We start from the raw sequence: 19,572 nt of genomic DNA, 5'->3' as shown, positions 1-19,572 counted from the left end.
TTTGGATCTAAAATGACTTTCTTGGGTACCTGGGTGGCTCAGTGGGTTAAGCTGCTGCCTTCGGCTCAGGTCATGATCTCAGGGTCCTGGAATCGAGTCCCGCATCTGGCTCTCTGCTCAGCAGGGAGCCTGCTTCCTCCTCTCTCTCTGCCTGCCTCTCTGCCTACTTGTGATCTCTCTCTGTCAAATAAATAAATAAAATCTTTAAAAAAAATAAAATAAAATGACTTTCTTGTAGACAACATATCGATGGATCTTGTTTTTGTTTTTTTGGTTTTTGGTTTTTCCATTCTGATACCCTGTGTCCTTTGAATGGGGCATTTAGCCCATTTACATTCAGGGTAACTATTGAAAGATATGAATTTAGTGCCATCATATTGCCTGTAAAGTGACTGTTACTGTAGATTGCCTCTGTTCCTTTCTGGTCTACTACTTTTAGACTTTCTCTTTGCTTTGAGGACCCTGTAAAATATTTTCTGTAGGACTGTTTTGGTGTTTGCAAATTCTTTTAATTTTTGTTAATCCTGGAAGCTTTTTATCTCTCCTTCTATTTTTAATGATAGCCTAGCTGGATATAGTATTCTTGGCTGCATATTTGTCTCATTTAGTCCTCTGAATATATCATGCCAGTTCTTTCTGGCCTGCCAGGTCTCTGTGGTTAAGTCTGCTGCCAATCTAATATTTCTACCATTTTATGTTAGAGACTTCTTGTCCTGAGCTGCTTTCAGGATTTTCTCTTTGTCACTAAGACTTGTAAGTTTTACTATTAGATGATGGGGTTGGACCTCTTTTTATTGATTTTGAGGACAATTCTCTATGCCTCCTGGATTTTGATGCTTGTTTCCTTGGCCATATTAGGGAAATTCTCTACTATAATTATCAATGTGTTTCTTTGATATATACATTCTGCCCCCCTCTCTCTTTCTTCTTCTTCTGGAATCCCAATTATTCTAATATTGTTTCATCTTATGATATCATTTATCTCTCAAATTCTCCCCTTGTGGCCCAGTAGTTGTTTTTCTTTCTTTTGCTCAGCTTCTTTATTCTCCATCATTTGTGCTTCTATATCACTAATTCTCTCTTCTGCCTTATTTGTCTTAGCAGTAAGAGCCTCATTTTTTATTGCATCTCATTAATAGCTTTTTTTGATTTTAGCTTGGTTGGATTTTAGTTCTTTTATTTCTCCAGAAAGGGCTTTTATTTCTCCAGACAGTATTTCTCTAATATGTTCCATGTCTTTTTTGATCCCAGCTACCCCCTTGAGAATCATCATTCTGGACTCTAGTTCTGACATAGTACATATGTCCATATTGATTAGGTCTCTAGCCATTGGTTCTGACTCTTGTTCTGTTTTTTTTGGGTTGTGTTTTTCTGCCTTATTATTTTATTCAGAGAAGAATATATGAAAAAGGGAATAAAATACTGAAATGGTGGGAAAGATCCCAGAAAAATATATGGTAACCAAATCAAAAGATACACTAAACCAGGAGGAGAAGAAAGAGGGGAAAAAGAAAAATAAAAAATAAAAAATTATATGTGTGTGTGTGTGTGTAGAGACACACACACACACACACACACATATGTATTAGGCTGTTTAGTAGAATAGAGCCACCCACTTGATTTTGGGTGTATTCTGGTCTCTTAGAAGAAACTAACTTCCAAAATTTTAAAGAAAGAAAAATTTATATGTATATATATAAAGAAGGGTAAACACAATGAAGGGATGGAATATGATTGTGAAGATGATAATTAAACAAAGATTCTAAAAAAGGAATCAATAAGATAAGTTGGTTGGAAAAAGAAGAAAAAAAGAAGGGATAAAATAGAACTATAAAAATGAATATTTTAAAAGGATCTTATTTTTTTTTAAAAAAGGTATTATTAAAATAGTTTTAAAAATTAAAAGAGGAGGGGTGCCTAGGTGGCTCAGTGGGTTAAAGCCTCTGCCTTTGGCCCAGGTCATGATCCCAGGGTCCTGGGATCGAGCCCCACATCAGGCTCTCTGCTCAGCAGGGAGCCTGCTTCCTCCTCTCTCTTTGCCTGCCTCTCTGCCTACTTGTGATCTCTGTCTGTCAAATAAATAAATAAAATCTTAAAAAAAAATTGAAAGAGGAAATAAGAAAAGTTTTAAAAAATAGAATAAGAAAAAAATAAAATTATTTAACTTTGCAAGACTGAAGGATCATGGGAAAAAGGCCATGAATTCTATTCATTGCTTTCCCCTAGCTCTAGAGTTCCACAGTTCTTGTCTATCAGTCAACTTGGTCTTGGCTGCATGTTCTTGCTGATCTTCTCGGGGAGGGGCCTGTTGCAGTGATTCTCAAGTGTCTTTTCCTGTGGCGGAATTGCACCACCCTTTCCAGGGGCCAGGCTAAGTTATCTGTTCTGGTTTTCTCTCAGAGCTTTTCTCCCCTGAACTTTTTCATTAAAGCTCTGGAGGACAGGAATGAAGATGGCGTCTTCCTAATCTCTGGCCCAGAGGAGCTGAGAGCTGGGGGACCCACTCCTCTTTGCACCCTCAGAGTAAAGCAATCAGTTCCTCCCATCTCCCTGGTCTCTGGCTGTGCTCTGTGCTCACCCTGCCTGTGACCAAGCGTTTCTCTCTGTGGCGCACAGCTACATTTAGATTCTCCAAATCCAGCAGATTCCTTTCACACGCTCCTGTGCTGGTCCTCCCTGATGAGGATGAAGGGGATCTCTCTGCATTTTCCACTTGTGGGATCCCTACTTGAAGAGCAGAGGTCCAAGTGTGCCTTGGATAATGGTTTAACACTGAGTTGAGATCTCACTCTTTGGCTCCATCTTTGTAGCTGGCTTCCCTGCTCTGATACCTGGTAACTCTGCCACACTCAGACATCCCCGGTCTTTCTGTGACCCCACAGGTCCTGAGACAAGACTGTCCCCACTAGGGCCCCACCCTTGCTTAGCCTCTGGAGCAACATCCCTCAGTGGAGCAGACTTGTCAAAGTTCTGATTTTGTGCTCCATTGCTCCACTGCTTGTCCCGAGCCGGCCCCTCCCCCCACGGATTATCTTCCCATTGCTTCAGATTCACTTTTCCGCCTGTCCTACCTTTCAAACCGCGAGAAAGTGGTCGATTTTCTGTTCCTAGGATTGCTGCTCTTCTTCTCTTCTATCTCTTGTTGAGTTTGTAGGTGTCAGATTGGACTGATTACTATCTAGCCTATCTCCTGAAACCTAATGATATTTCATTGGGTACTCCTCCACCATCATCTATAATCTCTAGTATACCAGTTTTTAAAACAAATATTAAGGAGGGCTCTTGGGATGAGCATTGGGTGTTGTATTTAAGTGATAAATCACTAAATCCTACACCTGAAACTAATATTTTACTGTATGTTAACTACTGGAATTTAAATAAAAATTTGGCAGAATAAATTATTGAATATAAAATGCATTTGTCCATTCTTGTTAACATAAAGTTCACAAATCTTATGTCATTTTAGGCTCACTTAGTTTAAAAAAGTTTAACTCACACAAATATTCAACTAATAATTTAACCTCTTTGTGTGTCTCTAATTTCTTTATTTTCTCTTTTTGTGTATTAATTTCCTTTCCTTTTTTTTTAAAAAATATTTTATTTATTTATTTGACAGACAGAGATCACAAGTAGGCAGAGAGGCAGGCAGAGAGAGAGGAAGGGAAGCCGGCTCCCTGCTGAGCAGAGAGCCCAATGTGGGGCTTGAGCCCAATGTGGGGCTCGATTCCAGGATCCTGGGATCATGACCTGAGACAAAGGCAGAGGCTTTAACCCACTGAGCCACCCAGGAGCCCCTTAATTTCCTTTTCTGAAAAATTGTTAAGAGTAGTACTTGGTACTGATTGGTTTGATTACCTATAATTTTTCATGCATTTTGAAGAAAACATTTAAAAATAATAACATTGTAGTATATCGTTGTGAATATTTAATGAAATTAAATTGGCTCTAATTCCTGAATATTATGGAGAGGATATTATTTATAAAATATTTCCATTGAACATTTCATCAAAAATAGCTCTGCAGGCATCTGGGTGGCCCAGTGGCTTAAAGCCTTTGCCTTCAGCTCAGGTCATGATCCTAGGGTTCTGGGATCGAACCCCACATCAGGCTCTCTGCTCTGCGGGGAGCCTGCTTCCTCCTCTCTCTCTCTCTCTCTCTCTCTCTCTCTCTCTGGCTGCCTCTCTGCCTACTTGTGACCTCTGTGAAATAAATAAATGAAATCTTAAAAAAAATAGCTCTGCATCTATTTACCAATATCTATTCTGTAAACAGTGCTAAATGACGCCTCTGTTACCTAGATATCTAATTTTGTCATTGATCATTTCATGTTTCCAAAAAAAAAAAAAAAAAAAAAAGATGAAAGAAGGAGGCATTTACAACAGATGAAGTTTAAGGTAAATGACCAGAATTCTATTGCTCCCCAATGCGAATTAACATTTATACTGAGGTCTTTAAACTCCAAGCTCAGTTCTTTCTATTCTATCCCATGTTATAAAATCCCTCTTTGATTTAGTTTTTTATACTTAAAAATGAGACTTGTAATCAGGCATCAATCAGTGTTAGAACCAAAGTCATAGAACAGTTCATACCATAATGAGATTTCTGAGCAAAAAGTAAGTAAACACATGCATTATAAAGTTCTTGTAGAAAAAGGCCTTATTTCCATAGCCCCACAAAAGTAGCTTGAGTTTTCACTAGTATTTCAAGTTTGTTCAGATCACTTCAGGAGGCTACAGGTATGCTGGTTAAGAGCACCAGCTCTAACTTGTGTTCAAATCCAGGCTGGGTGACCTTGAACAAGTTCTGCAGTTTTTCTTTCCTTCGTTTTTTATTTCTAAAATAGGGATAAAATATCAATACCTACCTTGTAGGGTTGTTATATGGATTTGTATAATATATATATAATATATATAATATATAATATGATGCATATATAATATAAATATATCTAGATATAAATGTATATTTTATATAAATACATAACATATATATAATATGTACAACAACATATATGTATTATATCTGACCCATATAAGCCTAAATTTCAATTTTTTTATAAAAATCAAAGTTAACAATATTAACTAAGAGCTAAGTCCTAATTCATAAGCACATTCAATCAGATAACAAGAAGGTAGTTTCTATATAAGGTCAAATAATTTCTTAACATTTATTTTATTTTTTTTTTATCTTAACAATTATTTTACAACATATTTTATATGACTATGCAGAATCAATTTATTGCTCTGAGGTACAGCAGTATTTGGAAAAAATATAAAGAATTGTTTAAAGGAAGGATAACATTTTGTCTTTAGATATCTCTGACTATCTATCTAATATTTATGATATCTATAATCCAAGTTCATCTAGGTAAGAGTAATTTTAGGAAGGAAAAAGCAAAAGTTGTTTTCCAAAATCAGTGGCTCTCAGGTCCTGAATTTTTGATGTACAATATGAAAACAGCCATATCACCAACGTGACTGATGCCATGGAGCAGGCTGTGTTCAGCTCACAGGAGAGATCCTTAACTGTGTCTGTGGTTAGAAGTACTCAGGGGTATGATACACATGATCAAATATCATTAACCTGTTCTTTATTATTTTGTTTTCACATCCAGATTCCTCCAAAGGACCTCAGCCATCTTCAGGTGTAAATGGTAACATGCAACCCCCTGGCACAGCGGGGCAGCCCCCCGCGTCTGCCATCCCTTCTCCGAGCTCCAGCAAGCCCTGGCGCAGCAAGTCCATGAATGTCAAGCACAGTGCCACCTCCACCATGCTGACTGTGAAGCAGTCCAGCCCAGCCACCTCCCCCACACCACCGGCAGACAGACTGAAGCCCCCTGTATCAGAAGGGGTCAAAACAGCCTCCTCGGGCCAGAAATCCATGCTTGAAAAATTCAAGCTGGTCAATTCCCGGACTGCTTTACGTCCCCCTCAGCCTCCCAGTTCAGGGCCCAGTGATGGGGGGAAGGATGATGATGCCTTTTCTGAATCTGGTGAGACGGAAGGTTTTAACAGTGGTCTGAATAGCGGTGGCTCAACCAACAGCAGCCCCAAAGTGTCCCCTAAATTAGCCCCTCCAAAAGCTGGAAGCAAACATCTCAGCAATAAAAAGTCTTTGCTACAGCCAAAGGAAAAAGAAGAAAAGAACAGGGACAAAAATAAAGTTTGCACTGAAAAACTGGTCAAGGATGAGAAGGATCAGGTGACAGAGACAGCTCCGAAAAAGACTTCTAAAATTGCAAGCTTGATCCCAAAGGGTAGCAAGACGGCAGCAGCCAAGAAAGAAAGCTTAATCCCTTCTTCCAGTGGCATTCCAAAACCGGGCTCGAAGGTGCCCACAGCAAAGCAGACCGTTTCACCTGGCAGTGCAGTGAGCAAAGAGTCAGAAAAATTCAGGACTACCAAGGGAAGCCCTTCCCAGTCCTTACCCAAGCCCATGACCACTGAGAAAGCAAGCACATCCAATTGCCCTGCTCCTTTGGAAGGAAGGGAAGCCAGTCAAGCCCCTCCCACTGGCTCCTGTGCTGCACTGGTGGCACAAGGTGGTGGGCAGACCACGGGGAACGGTGCTGTCCAACTCCCTCAGCAGCAGCAACACAGCCACCCCAACACCGCCACGGTGGCTCCGTTCATTTACAGGTAAGATGGCCGCTGTGCGTCCACGGTTGTGAACTCCTACAGCTCTTCCTACTCCGCGCATCATAATGAAGGTTACTAGAGCTGTGTTTGACTTTATCATTTTGGAACACTTTGGTCTGAAGATAAAGGGCTAGGATTTAATGTTTTAAGAAAAAAAATCTAGTATGCTCTAGTCCTATTCTTCCTCCTCTTCCTATCTTCTGTCCTCTCCTTCCTTCTTTGTAGGCCTTCCTCTTGAGGCCTTCAGAAGTTAGCTTACTTGTTCTCAGAGAAGAAGGAAAATCCAGATGCCATGATTCTCTCCTGTGTCTATTACCATTATGACTTCTACTGCTACTTTTATTATTAGTATTTTAAAGTAATTCTCAGTTTTATAGAGTTCACAGATATTTTTGTTTTCACCCTTGAGAGAAAATATGTCATGATGGTTAAAGGGGCAGGCTCTGGAATCAGACACCTGTGGATTAAAGGTCCTGCCCTGGTACTTACCAGCTGTGTGACTTTGAACAAGTTACTTAATATCTCTTAATCCCATTTTCTACAGTTGTCAAATAGGAGTAACAGTACCTACCTAAAAAGCTGAGAAGAATAACAGTGTCATGCATATGTTTATTATATATTCTGGTACACTGTGTTTGTTAAATGTTGTTTTTAAGGCATTGCTCTTCCAGCTTAAAATTTATATTACTTTCCTATAGCTAATCATAAGTTCCTAGCCCCAAATAATCATCTACATAATTCTTATAATAGTGCTTAATTTATTAGTTTTTGCATTATAATTCTTTATTTTATAAGATTTAAGATATGTCAATATATGCTATATTTTAAAATACTCATTCTACTCATAAAAATAGCACATTTTGTCTATTGTGTGGTTTGTTTTCATTGATTAGAAACATGTCAGTTGCTGCTTTATCTCCATTTTTATTCACTGCCTTTTCAGTGAGGAAATGCATAGGGAGGAATAACATCTGACCTTTCCGCAGGTTGGAAGTTCGACAACAGGAAAGAAATTTTCTGAATAGGAAGTAGGACCTGCTATAATTAAATAAGCATCAATATTATATAGCTTAAAAGCATATTAAATTTGTTAAATGTATGGGTTTTTTAAGTAAAGAAAATAATTATAAGGATTTGTTTTCCTTCAATGAAAAATGTAGGTGCTTTTCTGGTGCTTCATGTACTCAGCAAAGCAAGTTTCTAATTATTGCATTTCAGCTCTTTTTTAGGTCTGCTTTTCTGCCTTTAGTAGCAGCGATTCATTTAAAACTTTTGTCTTTGGATCATATGGGAGTCAGCTCTTTCTAAGTCCGGAGTCCCTATCTGACAAATGAAAATTTAAGATGTCAAATCATAATTCACATTCCAAATATGTAAGAAAAAAAAATCACAAAGTTTTAAATATGCCATACTCAGCCCACTCATGCATCTCTAATATATTCTGTAGAAGCATCAGTCATTTCAAATCACCACAAATGAGTTTCACAGGAAAGTGCAAATCTAAGCAGAAAGACTGTACCTGCCAGGTTGGCAAGCATCTTCCTGGAAGTAGCAATAGCATTGTTTGTTTCTTTGTCATAAAGTATCCAGTGGAGGGGCACCTGGGGGATTCAGTGATCAAGCATCTTCCTTTGCCTCCAGTCATGACCCAGGGTCCTGGGATTGAGCCCAGCATCCAGCTCCCTGCTCAGTGGGAAGCCTGCTTCTCCCCCTCCCACTCCCCCACTTGTGTTTCCTTTCTCACTCTCTCTCTCTCTGTCAAATAAATAAAATCTTTAGAAAAAAAAAAATAAAAAAACAAAAAATAAAATAAAAAGAGGAAGGAGTACAGCTTACAGTTTCAACCGTGGATCAGCTGCGTGTCCTTGCCAGGTTGTCCAACCTCTGAATTTATCCTTTTTGAAATGAGGATTATAAAACCGAGGTAATACAGCCAAGTAGCTAAGAATATAGGCTGTGAAGTCTGTTGGTTCTGTCATTGTTCAGAAACAACATCTTGCATTGTTGAGAAGATGACCCCAAGAGCCAGTTTGCCTGTGTTGGAATCAGTTTGCCTCTGTTGGTCATTTATTAGCCATGTGACTTTGGGCAAAATATTTAAAGATTCTGAGCCTCGATTCCTAATCTGTAAAATGGGGATGATAATAGACATTGTCTCATAAAGCTATTTTGAAGATTGAATTAATATTTATACAGGGCTTGGAACAGTACCTGCCACATGGTGAACAATCTTGCCCAAATTTCAGTTTATAACCCTATAAAGGGTGGTGGTTAAGAATATACACCTTATTTAGGTGTTTTAAAGATTAAGTAAGGCAACCCCATGTAAAGACTTTAGCACAGAGCCAGGTTCAGAGTGAATGACTTACAAATATCAGCAATTAGTTGTGTCATTATGAATAATATAAGGTAGTTGGAAATAAAACCATCTAATAAGAAAATTTCATATCATAGTCTATATAGGAGGCAATAATTGCTGGGAGTCTTCTATAAATTAAAAATAATTTTATAAATGATAATATAAATCTCCTCAAGGGAGAGTAGTTAACAGTTAAGCTTTTTTTTTTTTTTTTTTTTTTTTAACAGTTAAGCTTTTTAACTGTCAGTGAAAGCTATTTATATCACAGAGTCACATAGTTTGGATTATATGACCCCCTGATGTACTTTGGACTCTGCCTGCTCCAAGCCCATTTAAGAATTCTTCCTTCAAAATGTCTGACAGACTTTCTAGGAGTTGCTAATTATTTGATAAGATAATAATAATAATTAACTACTTTATAATGTTGTTGAGTAGGTAGTGCAAGTCTGTATGTTACAAGATTTATGTTCATTCTCTCATTTAAACTTTATCATAACCTCATGAGAAAAGAATGTTATCTCCTTTCTACAGAGGGGAAGAATCAGAGATTTCAAATCAGAACAGGACTCATCTCTTAAAGTCACAGGACTAGTAGGGTTTGCCTGTTAACCCAACTATACGTAGACCTCTAGTATGCCCCTTCTTTGCTCATCAGTTCTTTCTCTGTGTATAGAAATATGAAGTATTATTATAGAAAAATTCTGGCTGCCAAGATGTGAATAATAGATTGTAAAATTTCTAATAATTCATTTATGATGGGAAATGCTTAATTGGTTGGAAGTAATATAAATTTAGGATACCTATATTGGTATGTATGTGTTTAAATATACATATTTTTGACATTTAGAAATAATTAAATAACTTCTATAAAATGGGAATATAGATGGCTGATGGTAGTATTTTTCCCTTTTTCGCAGCCCAGTGAGGTCAGGCTAGGTTATTAATTATTTCTTCTGGGACTCTAATATATGCTTCATAATATTCTTTCTTACAAATTGAATGTCAAGAGTTCTATAAATATAATGTTGAGTCCTGGAAGTTGATGGATTTCATATTAGTCCTACTTCCTATATAATGCAAGGATGTTCTATATTAAGGTTTTGTAACTCATTTGTCACTACAATGTGAAAAAAGTCATTTTGAACTTAGTATATCTTTATCCATTTAATGAGTGGAGATAACTGAAGTCAAAGGTGAAAATTTTGAGAAAGAATATTTTAATTTAATGTTAAAAGTTCCCAATATTTAAACCTATTGGAATGGAATACGCTACCTTTGTAAGTATTAAGGTAACTACCAGAGATAATTTAAGAAATGATAGAATGACAGGTTGCCATAGTTTAGGTAAAGGAAAGGCACCAAATACTTTTTCATTTATGTACTCATCACTCATTCTGCCAATACTATGGCATAAGAGTTATGAAGGGTCTTTTTTTATTTTTTAAGCCTCTGCCTTCAGGAAGCTCAGTCTATGGGAGATAATTATAGAATATAATAAAAACAAAAACTCATTGCTCTTATGGAAGTATATGCAAAAAATAGTGTAGAATGGTTTTCCTAAGTCTTACATGAGGACGGAGTCAGCGAATGTATCCAGAGGAGTTAAGACAAGAGACAAGATTTACAGCATGAGTTAGAATTCGTCAATGTTGTGGCATCATCCAAATTTGACATTCTATAATTTTACAATCCAAGCCTTATGGAACAAATAGTAGGCAAATTAAAAAGAACTGGGCAAACGCTAGTAACGGAGATACTACAGAAACTAGAGGTTGCGATGCATGGTTTTTTGTGTGGGAGACTAAGGAAGAAAATTTAGAAAGAATCCATATTTTGTTCTGCAGTTCAGCCACTCTGTCCCTGTACATCTCTTTTTCAGCTACTCCTATTGGCTCTTTCCCCCAAACTTACCCTTAACTAGGTATTTTTTTTTTTATTTTTTAATTTTTTATTTTTTATAAACATATATTTTTATCCCCAGGGGTACAGGTCTGTGAATCACCAGGTTTACACACTTCACAGCACTCACCAAAGCACATACCCTCCCCAATGTCCATAATCCCACCCCCTTCTCCCAAACCCCCTCCCCCCAGCAACCCTCAGTTTGTTTTGTGAGATTAAGAGTCACTTATGGTTTGTCTCCCTCCCAATCCCATCTTGTTTCATTGATTCTTCTTGTACCCACTTAAGCCCCCATGTTGCATCACCACTTCCTCATATCAATAAGTCAAGCAGAGACAGACAACTATTATATGATCACCCTTAACTAGGTATTTATCTCGATTTCCACCCTCCCTGTCCTGGTCCAGGCCGTCATCACCAGTTCTTACCTACCTTTTGTTCTATTCCAGTAATATCATTCACACAGCAGGGACTCTCACCTTCTGAAGTATAAATCATATATATCATTCCAGTCCATGAGACAATCTATTGAATATCCATTATACTTAAAAAAAAAAAAAATGAAACCCAAACACCTTGCCCAACTAACCTGGCCCCTGTCTAGCCCACAAGCCATAGTCATACCATTCTCCCTGTAGTGCACTGAGCCCCTCCCTTCATCCTGTGTCTCAACAAACTAACCTATCCTGTTTAGGGGCCATAGTCATGGGCAATCTCTCTACCTATAATGACTCTCTTCCAGAGCAAAGCAGGGTACTTCTTCTTATCAGCTCTCTGTTTACATGCTACCTCTTCCCAGAAGCTCTCTCTAGTCATCTGGTTCAAAGAAACATTCAGTATGCCTCTCACCAAATCATATGACATCATCCTCTCATAATTTTTTGAAAATTTTTAAAATATTTTATTTATTTATTTGAAAGAGATCACAAGTAGGCAGAGAGGCAGGCAGAGAGAGCGCAGAAAAGCAGGCTCCCTGCTGAGTAGAGAGCCCTATGTAGGGCTCAATCCCAGGACCCTGGGACCATGACCGGAGCTGAAGGCAGAGGCTTTAACTCACTGAGCCACCCAGGTGCCCTTCCTCTTATACTTTATTCATGGAGTTTCTCATTATCTGTTATTATTTTGATAACTTATCATTAAGTATGATTTCAGCCATTTCCAGCTATAATGTAAGCTCATTGAGTGCAAGTGTTGTCTTTTTTATTTAGTAGCATAAGGCCCAGGATAGACCCAACCCACAGGAGACACCAAATAAAATTGTTGAATGTGGCACCATCAACACGGGTTGAATAGAATAGAACAGCTAACAAAAATGTGCAGTGGAACAGGGAAAATTCTGAAACCTCGTCCTATAAATGAGATGCTTAATTGACATATAAACAGCTTTGAAATATTTAAAGAATAAAATATCTTCTCTTCAGAACATTCATTTACTTATTTTTTTCCCTTCCTTTAATGACTACTTACTAAGTATCTACTACACAGAAGGCATCAAGGATAGAGTGAAACGCACACGTCCGTATGTCATTTTCCTTTCATCGTCCATAATACAGTAGGCAAAAGACGGTCTTAAAGATCACTACAGAATGAAGCAGGAAGTGTAAAGCTCTCTAGCAGTGAACCAGATTGGATACATTGAGACTTCAAAACAAGGCAAATTACTGCTAGCTGTTGGAATCAGAGATAGTGGCACTTGAGCTGGGTTCTGAAAGATTGATTTAAGCATGCAAAAATGAGGAGTACAGGGAAGGAATTGCAAGACTGAAGGAACCATAAAAACGGGATAAACACCAGATGCGTAGGGTAGTCAGTGAGTTGAATGGATTTTTCTGGAAAAGGAAGGTTGATTGGAGCCTAATTGTAGTAGAAATTCTTGAATATCAGGTACTTAGACTCCTATGTGTGTGTGTGTGTGAAGCATGGTCAGAAAAATTGATGTGTCTTCAGTGTGTAAAATAGATTGTTAATGGAAGAGGACAGCTTAGTTTATACCATGTTTAATGGCTAGAGGAGGGAGAAACTTCCAAACTTTCAGAGATAGCTTTGTTAAGACTTGAATTAAAGGTTCCAATTACAGGAAGAAAGGAAGGAGAATGGAGAATAGTAAGAAAAGAAGCTTCATTTGTTCCTGGTCTTTCTCCCTTCTTTCTTGGTGTTCCTTCTTGGTCTACCCTTTATGCTGCCTTCAAACTTATTTTCCTCTCCTGGAATTCAAAAATTGTTACCTAAGCTCCCTTCTTCCCCTGTGTTATTTTTCTTACATTGCTTTTGTATTCATTATTTTAGAGCTATATTCCTCATGGTTACAACGATAGATGGAGTCAAATAGTAAAGTAGATAGGCAAAGAAGGGGAAAAGAGAGACCTGTACATTTTTCCTAAACCTCAAGCATTTGAGCAACCAGCAATAAATTTAAAAACAGCTATTAACCAGATTAATAAGTTGTTACTTTGAGGTGTTTATTCTTTTCCTTATTTTCTGACTACTCGTGGGAAATGCCAGGAAAATAGTGTGCATTGGACATAAAGCAAACATCTAAAGGCAAAGGGAAGCAGAATCAGGAGTGCGGGTAATACACACACGCTTGTGTGAGCACGTGCGCACACGCACACACACCACACACACACACACAAAGAGCCCAACCCTTAGATAAGCCAAGACGTTGTTGTACAGAGAAGAAAATCATCATGCATCTCAAAGCTATGAATTAAATATAAGAAGAGACCCTCTATACACACTCGATTTGTAAAATTAGGTCACTAAAGTCTGAATTTAGAGGTTTTCTTCTTTCAGATATCTTATACCATAGCATCATGGGTTCTCAGGAGAAATTTTTGTTGTAACCAGTTTTTGCAAGATTTCAGATTTGCCTAGAAAGTGACATGGAAAATTGAAACTTGAATATACTAAGTTCTGAAAGGTAAAGAATGCAAAACATCAATTTTGAAAATGCTTACTCACGGGGTTTTAAGTTTGGCTAATTTGTTGAACCAGTAAATTGAGTAGGAGGAGCTGTGAATTTACCCAGATTGAAATGTAGAGCAGATAACCATCATGCAGTAAAAGCTTCTGTGAGCCCTGCAGCTACCATTACAGATTAGGCTGCAATTGTGGTTTTATGTGAACTGGACATAATTGGTCGTCAGGACGAACTGCAGCTTATTGAATGCTTGCCTTGGCGAGCTGATCTTTTGCTAGATTCGATATAGATCGGTGCGTCGAGTAGCAGTTGAAACTCCCTCACACAGCAGTATTTTGAAGATGGAATACAGAGACACCACTAGAAGAAGGCCTGTTGTGTGGGATAGTGCTAAGAGCTGGCATTCTCTCAGCAGAAAAGCTTCATCAAATACCTTCTGTAGTTAGCTTCCAGGGTTTACTGCCAGATTGCCCAATTGAACCACTGCTGTTTCTTCTTTCTATATTTTATGTGCTCTTGGAAAAATTTTAAGCTTACAGAAAATTTGCAAGTACAGTACAAAGAAGTCCCACATACACTTCACTCAGAGCACCCAGAGACTTTATTCAATTTCACTGATTGTGCCAGAGAGATCCCGTTGACGGATTCAGGATGACTATTGAATCCGGGTGTCCAGTTTTCCTAATATCCCTCAATCTGGAGCAGTCCTTTGGTCTTTTCTTGGCTTTCGTGAAGCTGATATGCTGAAGACAGGCTTTTGTAGAATGTTTCTTAATTTGGGTTTGTCTGCGATTTCCTCATGTTTAGCTGCATATTCTGTTTTTTGTTTGTTTGTTTGTTTTTTGTTTTCTAGAATTTGTCACAGAAATGCTGCTGTGTTCTTTCCATTGCACCCTATAAGGTAGCAACAATATCTCTGCTTCCCATTTTGGTGGTGTTAAATTTTCTCCCTTGATGAAGATAATGTCTGTCCGGGTTTTTCACTCTAGAGTTACTTTGCCTCATTTGTATTTAATAAGTATTTTTGTGGGAAGATATTTTGAGACTCTTTATGAAAAGTCTATTCCTTGATCTACTTTTACCTGTAAGGCTTAGCATCCATTGAGATTTCTTGTGGAAATTAGTATTTTACTTTAATAGAGGTCAAATGATTTCTAATCCTGCACATTCCTTGTGCATTTATGCCTTGACTTTCTTTCTTAAGAAAGAGATACGCTTTCTCCTTCTCCCTTCTTCTCTCTTCAAATTGCGTGGTCTAATGGATTCCGATTGTATTCAGTGGATTATAATCCATTGACATGACTATTTTAATGCTTAAATTTTCTCAGATGTCACTACTGGGATCCTCTTCAAGCTGGCTTCTGTTCTCATTATTCTTTGAGAGCTTCATTTCTTTTTGGCTCAAGGAGTTCCAGGCTCATCTTGTCCTCTCCCTGTCTTGGCAGCAGCTTCTACTAAGGAGTCCTGATTTCTTTTTGTAGAGAGTGATATTTAGAAACCAAGATCTCACTCCTCCCAATATATGTGTGCTCCCACATACACACTTATATCATTATTTTTCTCAGCATCTGTGAGCTATCTATGATATATATACACAAAGACAGACAGCCCTCAACTTACAATGGTGTCAAAGCAAATATGCACTCAGTAGAAACCATACGTTGGGATTTGATTTTTGCCCAGGCGACTGATATGCAGTACGGTCCTCTCTCTGGTGATGCCGAGTAGCAGGAGGAGCTCACAGCCTGTCAGCCAGCAATCATGGGAATAAAAAAACTGATGCCCATACAACCCTCTGTCCCCATACAACCATCCCGTGTGTCACTTTCAGTATAGTATTCAATAAATTACATGGGATATTCAACACTTTGTTGTAAAATGGGCTCTGTGTGAGATGGTTTTGCCCAGTGGAAGTTAATGTAAGTGTTCTGAGCACATCTAAGGTAGACTAGGCTGAGCTATGGTGTTCGGTCTCTTAGTAAATTCATTTTCAACTTACGGTATTTTCATATTTCCAACTTACAATGGGTTTATCGGAATTTAACTCATAAATTGAGGACAATATGTATTTTCCCTTCCTCTACTTGTATTTCCTTTAGTCAACTGAGAAACCTGGTTTCCATTATTCTCACTATGTTTTCTTTTCTTTTCTTTTTTTTTTTTTTTAAGATTTTATTTATTCATTTATTTGACAGAGAGAGATCAGAAGTAGGCAGAGAGTCCGGCCGGGGAAGGGGGGAAGGAGGCTCCCTGTTGAGCGTGCAAGGCTCTATCCTAGAACCCTGAGATCATGACCTGAGCCAAAGGCAGAGGCTTAACCCACTGAGCCACACAGGCACCCCCTCACTATGTTTTCTGATTTGCTCAACCCACCTGAATCTAACATATCTCCCTTCCACTCTGAACTGCTTTTTTACCCTGACAGATTTCTGTCCTTGGCCCTGGTTGTCACCATTCCGCCTTCCCACTGGGAAGGAAAGAAGAAAGCAGAACCATTGGTGGTTTTGGAAAGATACTTTTCTTTGCCTTTGTTGGATTTATAAATCAAGAACTGTAACAACATTAATTAATATTGCTACCTCAGACCAGTTCTATTTGTGTTCATATTTGTGACTAGATCCATGTTAAGATGAATGCACAGGAAGATATCTCTTTTTTATTATTATTATTTATTTACTTGACAGTCCGAGATCACAAGTAGGCAGAGAGGAAGGCAGAGAGAGAGGGAGGGAAGCAGGCTCCCTGCTGAGCAGAGAGCCCGATGTGGGGCTCGATCCCAGGACCCTGGGATCATGGCCTGAGCCAAAGACAGAGGCTTTAACCCACTGAGCCACCCAGGCACCCCAGGAAGATACATCTTGATTCATATAAATCAATAAGTAAACACCCATATTTATGAAATTTGAAATTTGCTAGTTAATGGTATCTAGGCTTATTGTTGAATTCTTTTAAGTGGTGTGTATAATAGCTTCTTTTTTCTCAAGAGTAAAAATTTAAGGTAGTAAAGAACAGAGAATAATATTTCAGGTAGACCAATAGATATTGTCACATTCAAATATTGTGTGTTATTAACTTAGTGAGTGAGGTATGTGTCAGCGAAGGAGAACTTAAATGTACTAAAATAGTGTCCAGGGGCATTTGGATGGTATTAAACTGGAGGGTAGCAGTTAAAAAACAGTATTTAGAGGCAGCCAGTTTCAAATACAGAATGACTGTCAACCAGCTTGATCCATAGACAAATTATTAATCTCTAGAAGCCTAAATTTATCTATAGTACCTACATTATAAGTGTCTTGATCTGTTCAAACTGCTATCACAAAAATATCATAGACCAAGTGGCTTAAACAGCAAATATTTATTTCTCATGATTCTGCAGGCCAGGAAGTCTGAGATCAAAGTGCTGGCACATTCCATGTCTGGTGAGAGCTTGCTTCTTGGTTCATAGATGACCATCTTCTCACTCCGCGCTCATATGGCAGAAGGGGCAATGGAGTTCTCTGAGGTCTCTTCTACAGCAGCACTAATCCCAGACATCAGTGCTCTACCCTGAAGACTTAATTAGCCCCCAAAGTCTCCATCCCTTAATACTATCATATTGGAGACTAGTTTTCAACATAAGAATTTGGGGGAAGAAACAAGACATTCATTCCATAACAACAGGAATACCAGGCCTAGTATTTAATACATAGTAAGTGCAGAGACAGGAAAGAGCTTTTATGTAAATCATCAGTGAAGTCTAGGTTTTTCACCACTATCCCCTTAGCAACAGATACTAACACTGAGAGCCTGGCTTATTAGCACTCTAAATGAATTAAATGGTGTTTTTTTGCAGTGTTGTATTTTACAGTTTTAATGGGTGTTTGTAACATATTGACCATGTTGTAAATGCAGTTATTAGTCTGCACAGGACATATCTTCTAAATATTTTAAAGGAACATTATGACACTTACTTTTTCTTTTTCCAATCAATATGAGGAAAATGCAGTATCAGTTTATGTGGGAACAGTGGATGATGCCACTTTAGTATCTATTATATCTGTCAAGATGTACCCTTTGATTGAAGAGCACTATTGATTCTGAACTCTTCAGAAATTGTTTCATGAAGCAACCCCAGATCCCTTTATTTTATTAGAATGAAACATGCACAAAAAGAGAGGACATGTTGGGAGTCTTCAGAGATTTAACTGAACTTCTTTGATCATTTGTATAAAAGTTAAATCTTTACCAGTTAGCGGTGATTGCCCCTCCGGAGACTGGAGTTAAAATCCAATTCCACTCTAATAAATACAAGTGGAAATCCTGGAGAAATGAATGGCTCATAACATACGTATGTAAAACAGAGATCTGGACCCATTTACAAGTCCATGCAAACCAGAGGTGACTTCCAAGTCCTTTTTATAATTATTTAAAATGTAACCTTTCTATGTTCCTTTCCTTGATCAACCTTTTTCCAATGATAGCATTGCTGATGTAGGGAATACCATGGAAAATACACCAAAAAACTTGAAAATAAGGTAAATAAGATTGCCTCTTGTGACTTAAAATAAAAAAGGATAATAAAGAGGGAATCAGCCAGAAACACACACTGACAGATTCATAAAAAAATAAAACAAAGGTTCCTAAGAGAAGACTGAGCTGTCAGAAGCATGCATACTTTTTATAAAAGAGACTCGGGGTGCCTGGGTGGCTTAGTAGGTTAAGGCTCTGCCTTCGGCTCAGGTCATGATCTCAGGGTCCTGGGATCGAGTTCTACATCGGGCTCTCTGCACAGCGGGAAACCTGCTTCCCTCTCTCTGCCTGACTCTGCCTACTTGTGGTCTCTGTCGTCGAATAAATAAGAAAAATCTTAAAAAGAGAGAGAGAGAGACAGAGAGACTCAGACAGGGGTGTGGAGACGGTTGATGGTACAGAGTACCAGGTCTCACATACTGAGGAAGATAGCCACAGTCAGCTCCTGAGCAGTATTTTTTAAGATCTGTTTGTTCAGAGCAAAGCAAAATTTGTACTCTCAAAACACGTTCTGAATATGCTTTTGCTCCATGCAGATTTTTCCAGAGGGGGATACTGTGAGTCTTTGTAACTAACATGACCACAGGCATTCAGGCTCCTATAACAGCTGCTGATCTTGTTCTAATAAGAACCAATTGGCACTGGGCTTTAGACAACCATCACAGTGAACTACTTAATGTGACTCAGCTTCTGAGATATGTCTGTGAATACTGAGTCTGCAGGACTAGAGGCTAATCCTGGCTCACAGCCAGTTTACCAAGGCACCCTGCCTTCCTGGCAAGCAGCCAGTCAGCTTTCCCTGGGGTCTCCCATCTCACTATATACTCTCCGTTTAAACTTCTTCAGTGAGTAATAAAAGTCCTTAGAAAACTTCAGAGGATTTTATCCCTTCATTCATAGACAGCTGGCTAAGGATCAGGTCAGGGAAGGACAGTGGCCAGTGAGAAATGAGCCCATGTAGAGGAGCCAACTATAGTGGGCTTCAGCAGTGAATAGCAAGGGGTATCAATAGACAGGGCTATAGGAGAACCTGGGAGCCAGAGAAGAAAAGAAATGGGCTATACAGAGAGCCAGATACATTCCCCACATTTTAATGTCGTCCAGAATCCTACATGCCTCAAGAGAATGCCTTTCCAAACCCTAAGTAATAATAACGCTTGGGTTCACAATTATTTTTCAAGGAGCATATTTTTCTTTGATTTCATACATGAGCAAATTGAGATTCAAGTAGGGTAGGTACC

General features: G+C 38.5%; 1 protein-coding gene across 7 annotated transcripts in view; it reads left to right on the top strand.

Annotated features, from left to right (window-relative positions):
* The window catches only part of NAV3 (neuron navigator 3), a 597,791-nt gene that overhangs the window by 389,618 nt on the left and 188,601 nt on the right, over positions 1-19,572 (top strand). For all 7 annotated transcript variants that reach the window (XM_045069074.1, XM_045069076.1, XM_045069075.1 and 4 more), the window contains one exon: positions 5,615-6,641. In XM_045069074.1, the coding sequence (XP_044925009.1) occupies positions 5,615-6,641 (1,027 nt within the window). The remainder of the gene's footprint in view (positions 1-5,614; positions 6,642-19,572) is intronic.

This window comes from Mustela putorius, unplaced genomic scaffold (genome assembly GCF_011764305.1).
Source record: "Mustela putorius furo isolate JIRA1106 unplaced genomic scaffold, ASM1176430v1.1 tig00003911_pilon_pilon_pilon, whole genome shotgun sequence".
In the NCBI taxonomy this organism is placed as follows: domain Eukaryota; kingdom Metazoa; phylum Chordata; class Mammalia; order Carnivora; family Mustelidae; genus Mustela; species Mustela putorius.
The sequence above is the reverse complement of the archived record's forward strand: the minus strand, read 5'-3'. Positions and strand labels throughout refer to the sequence as shown.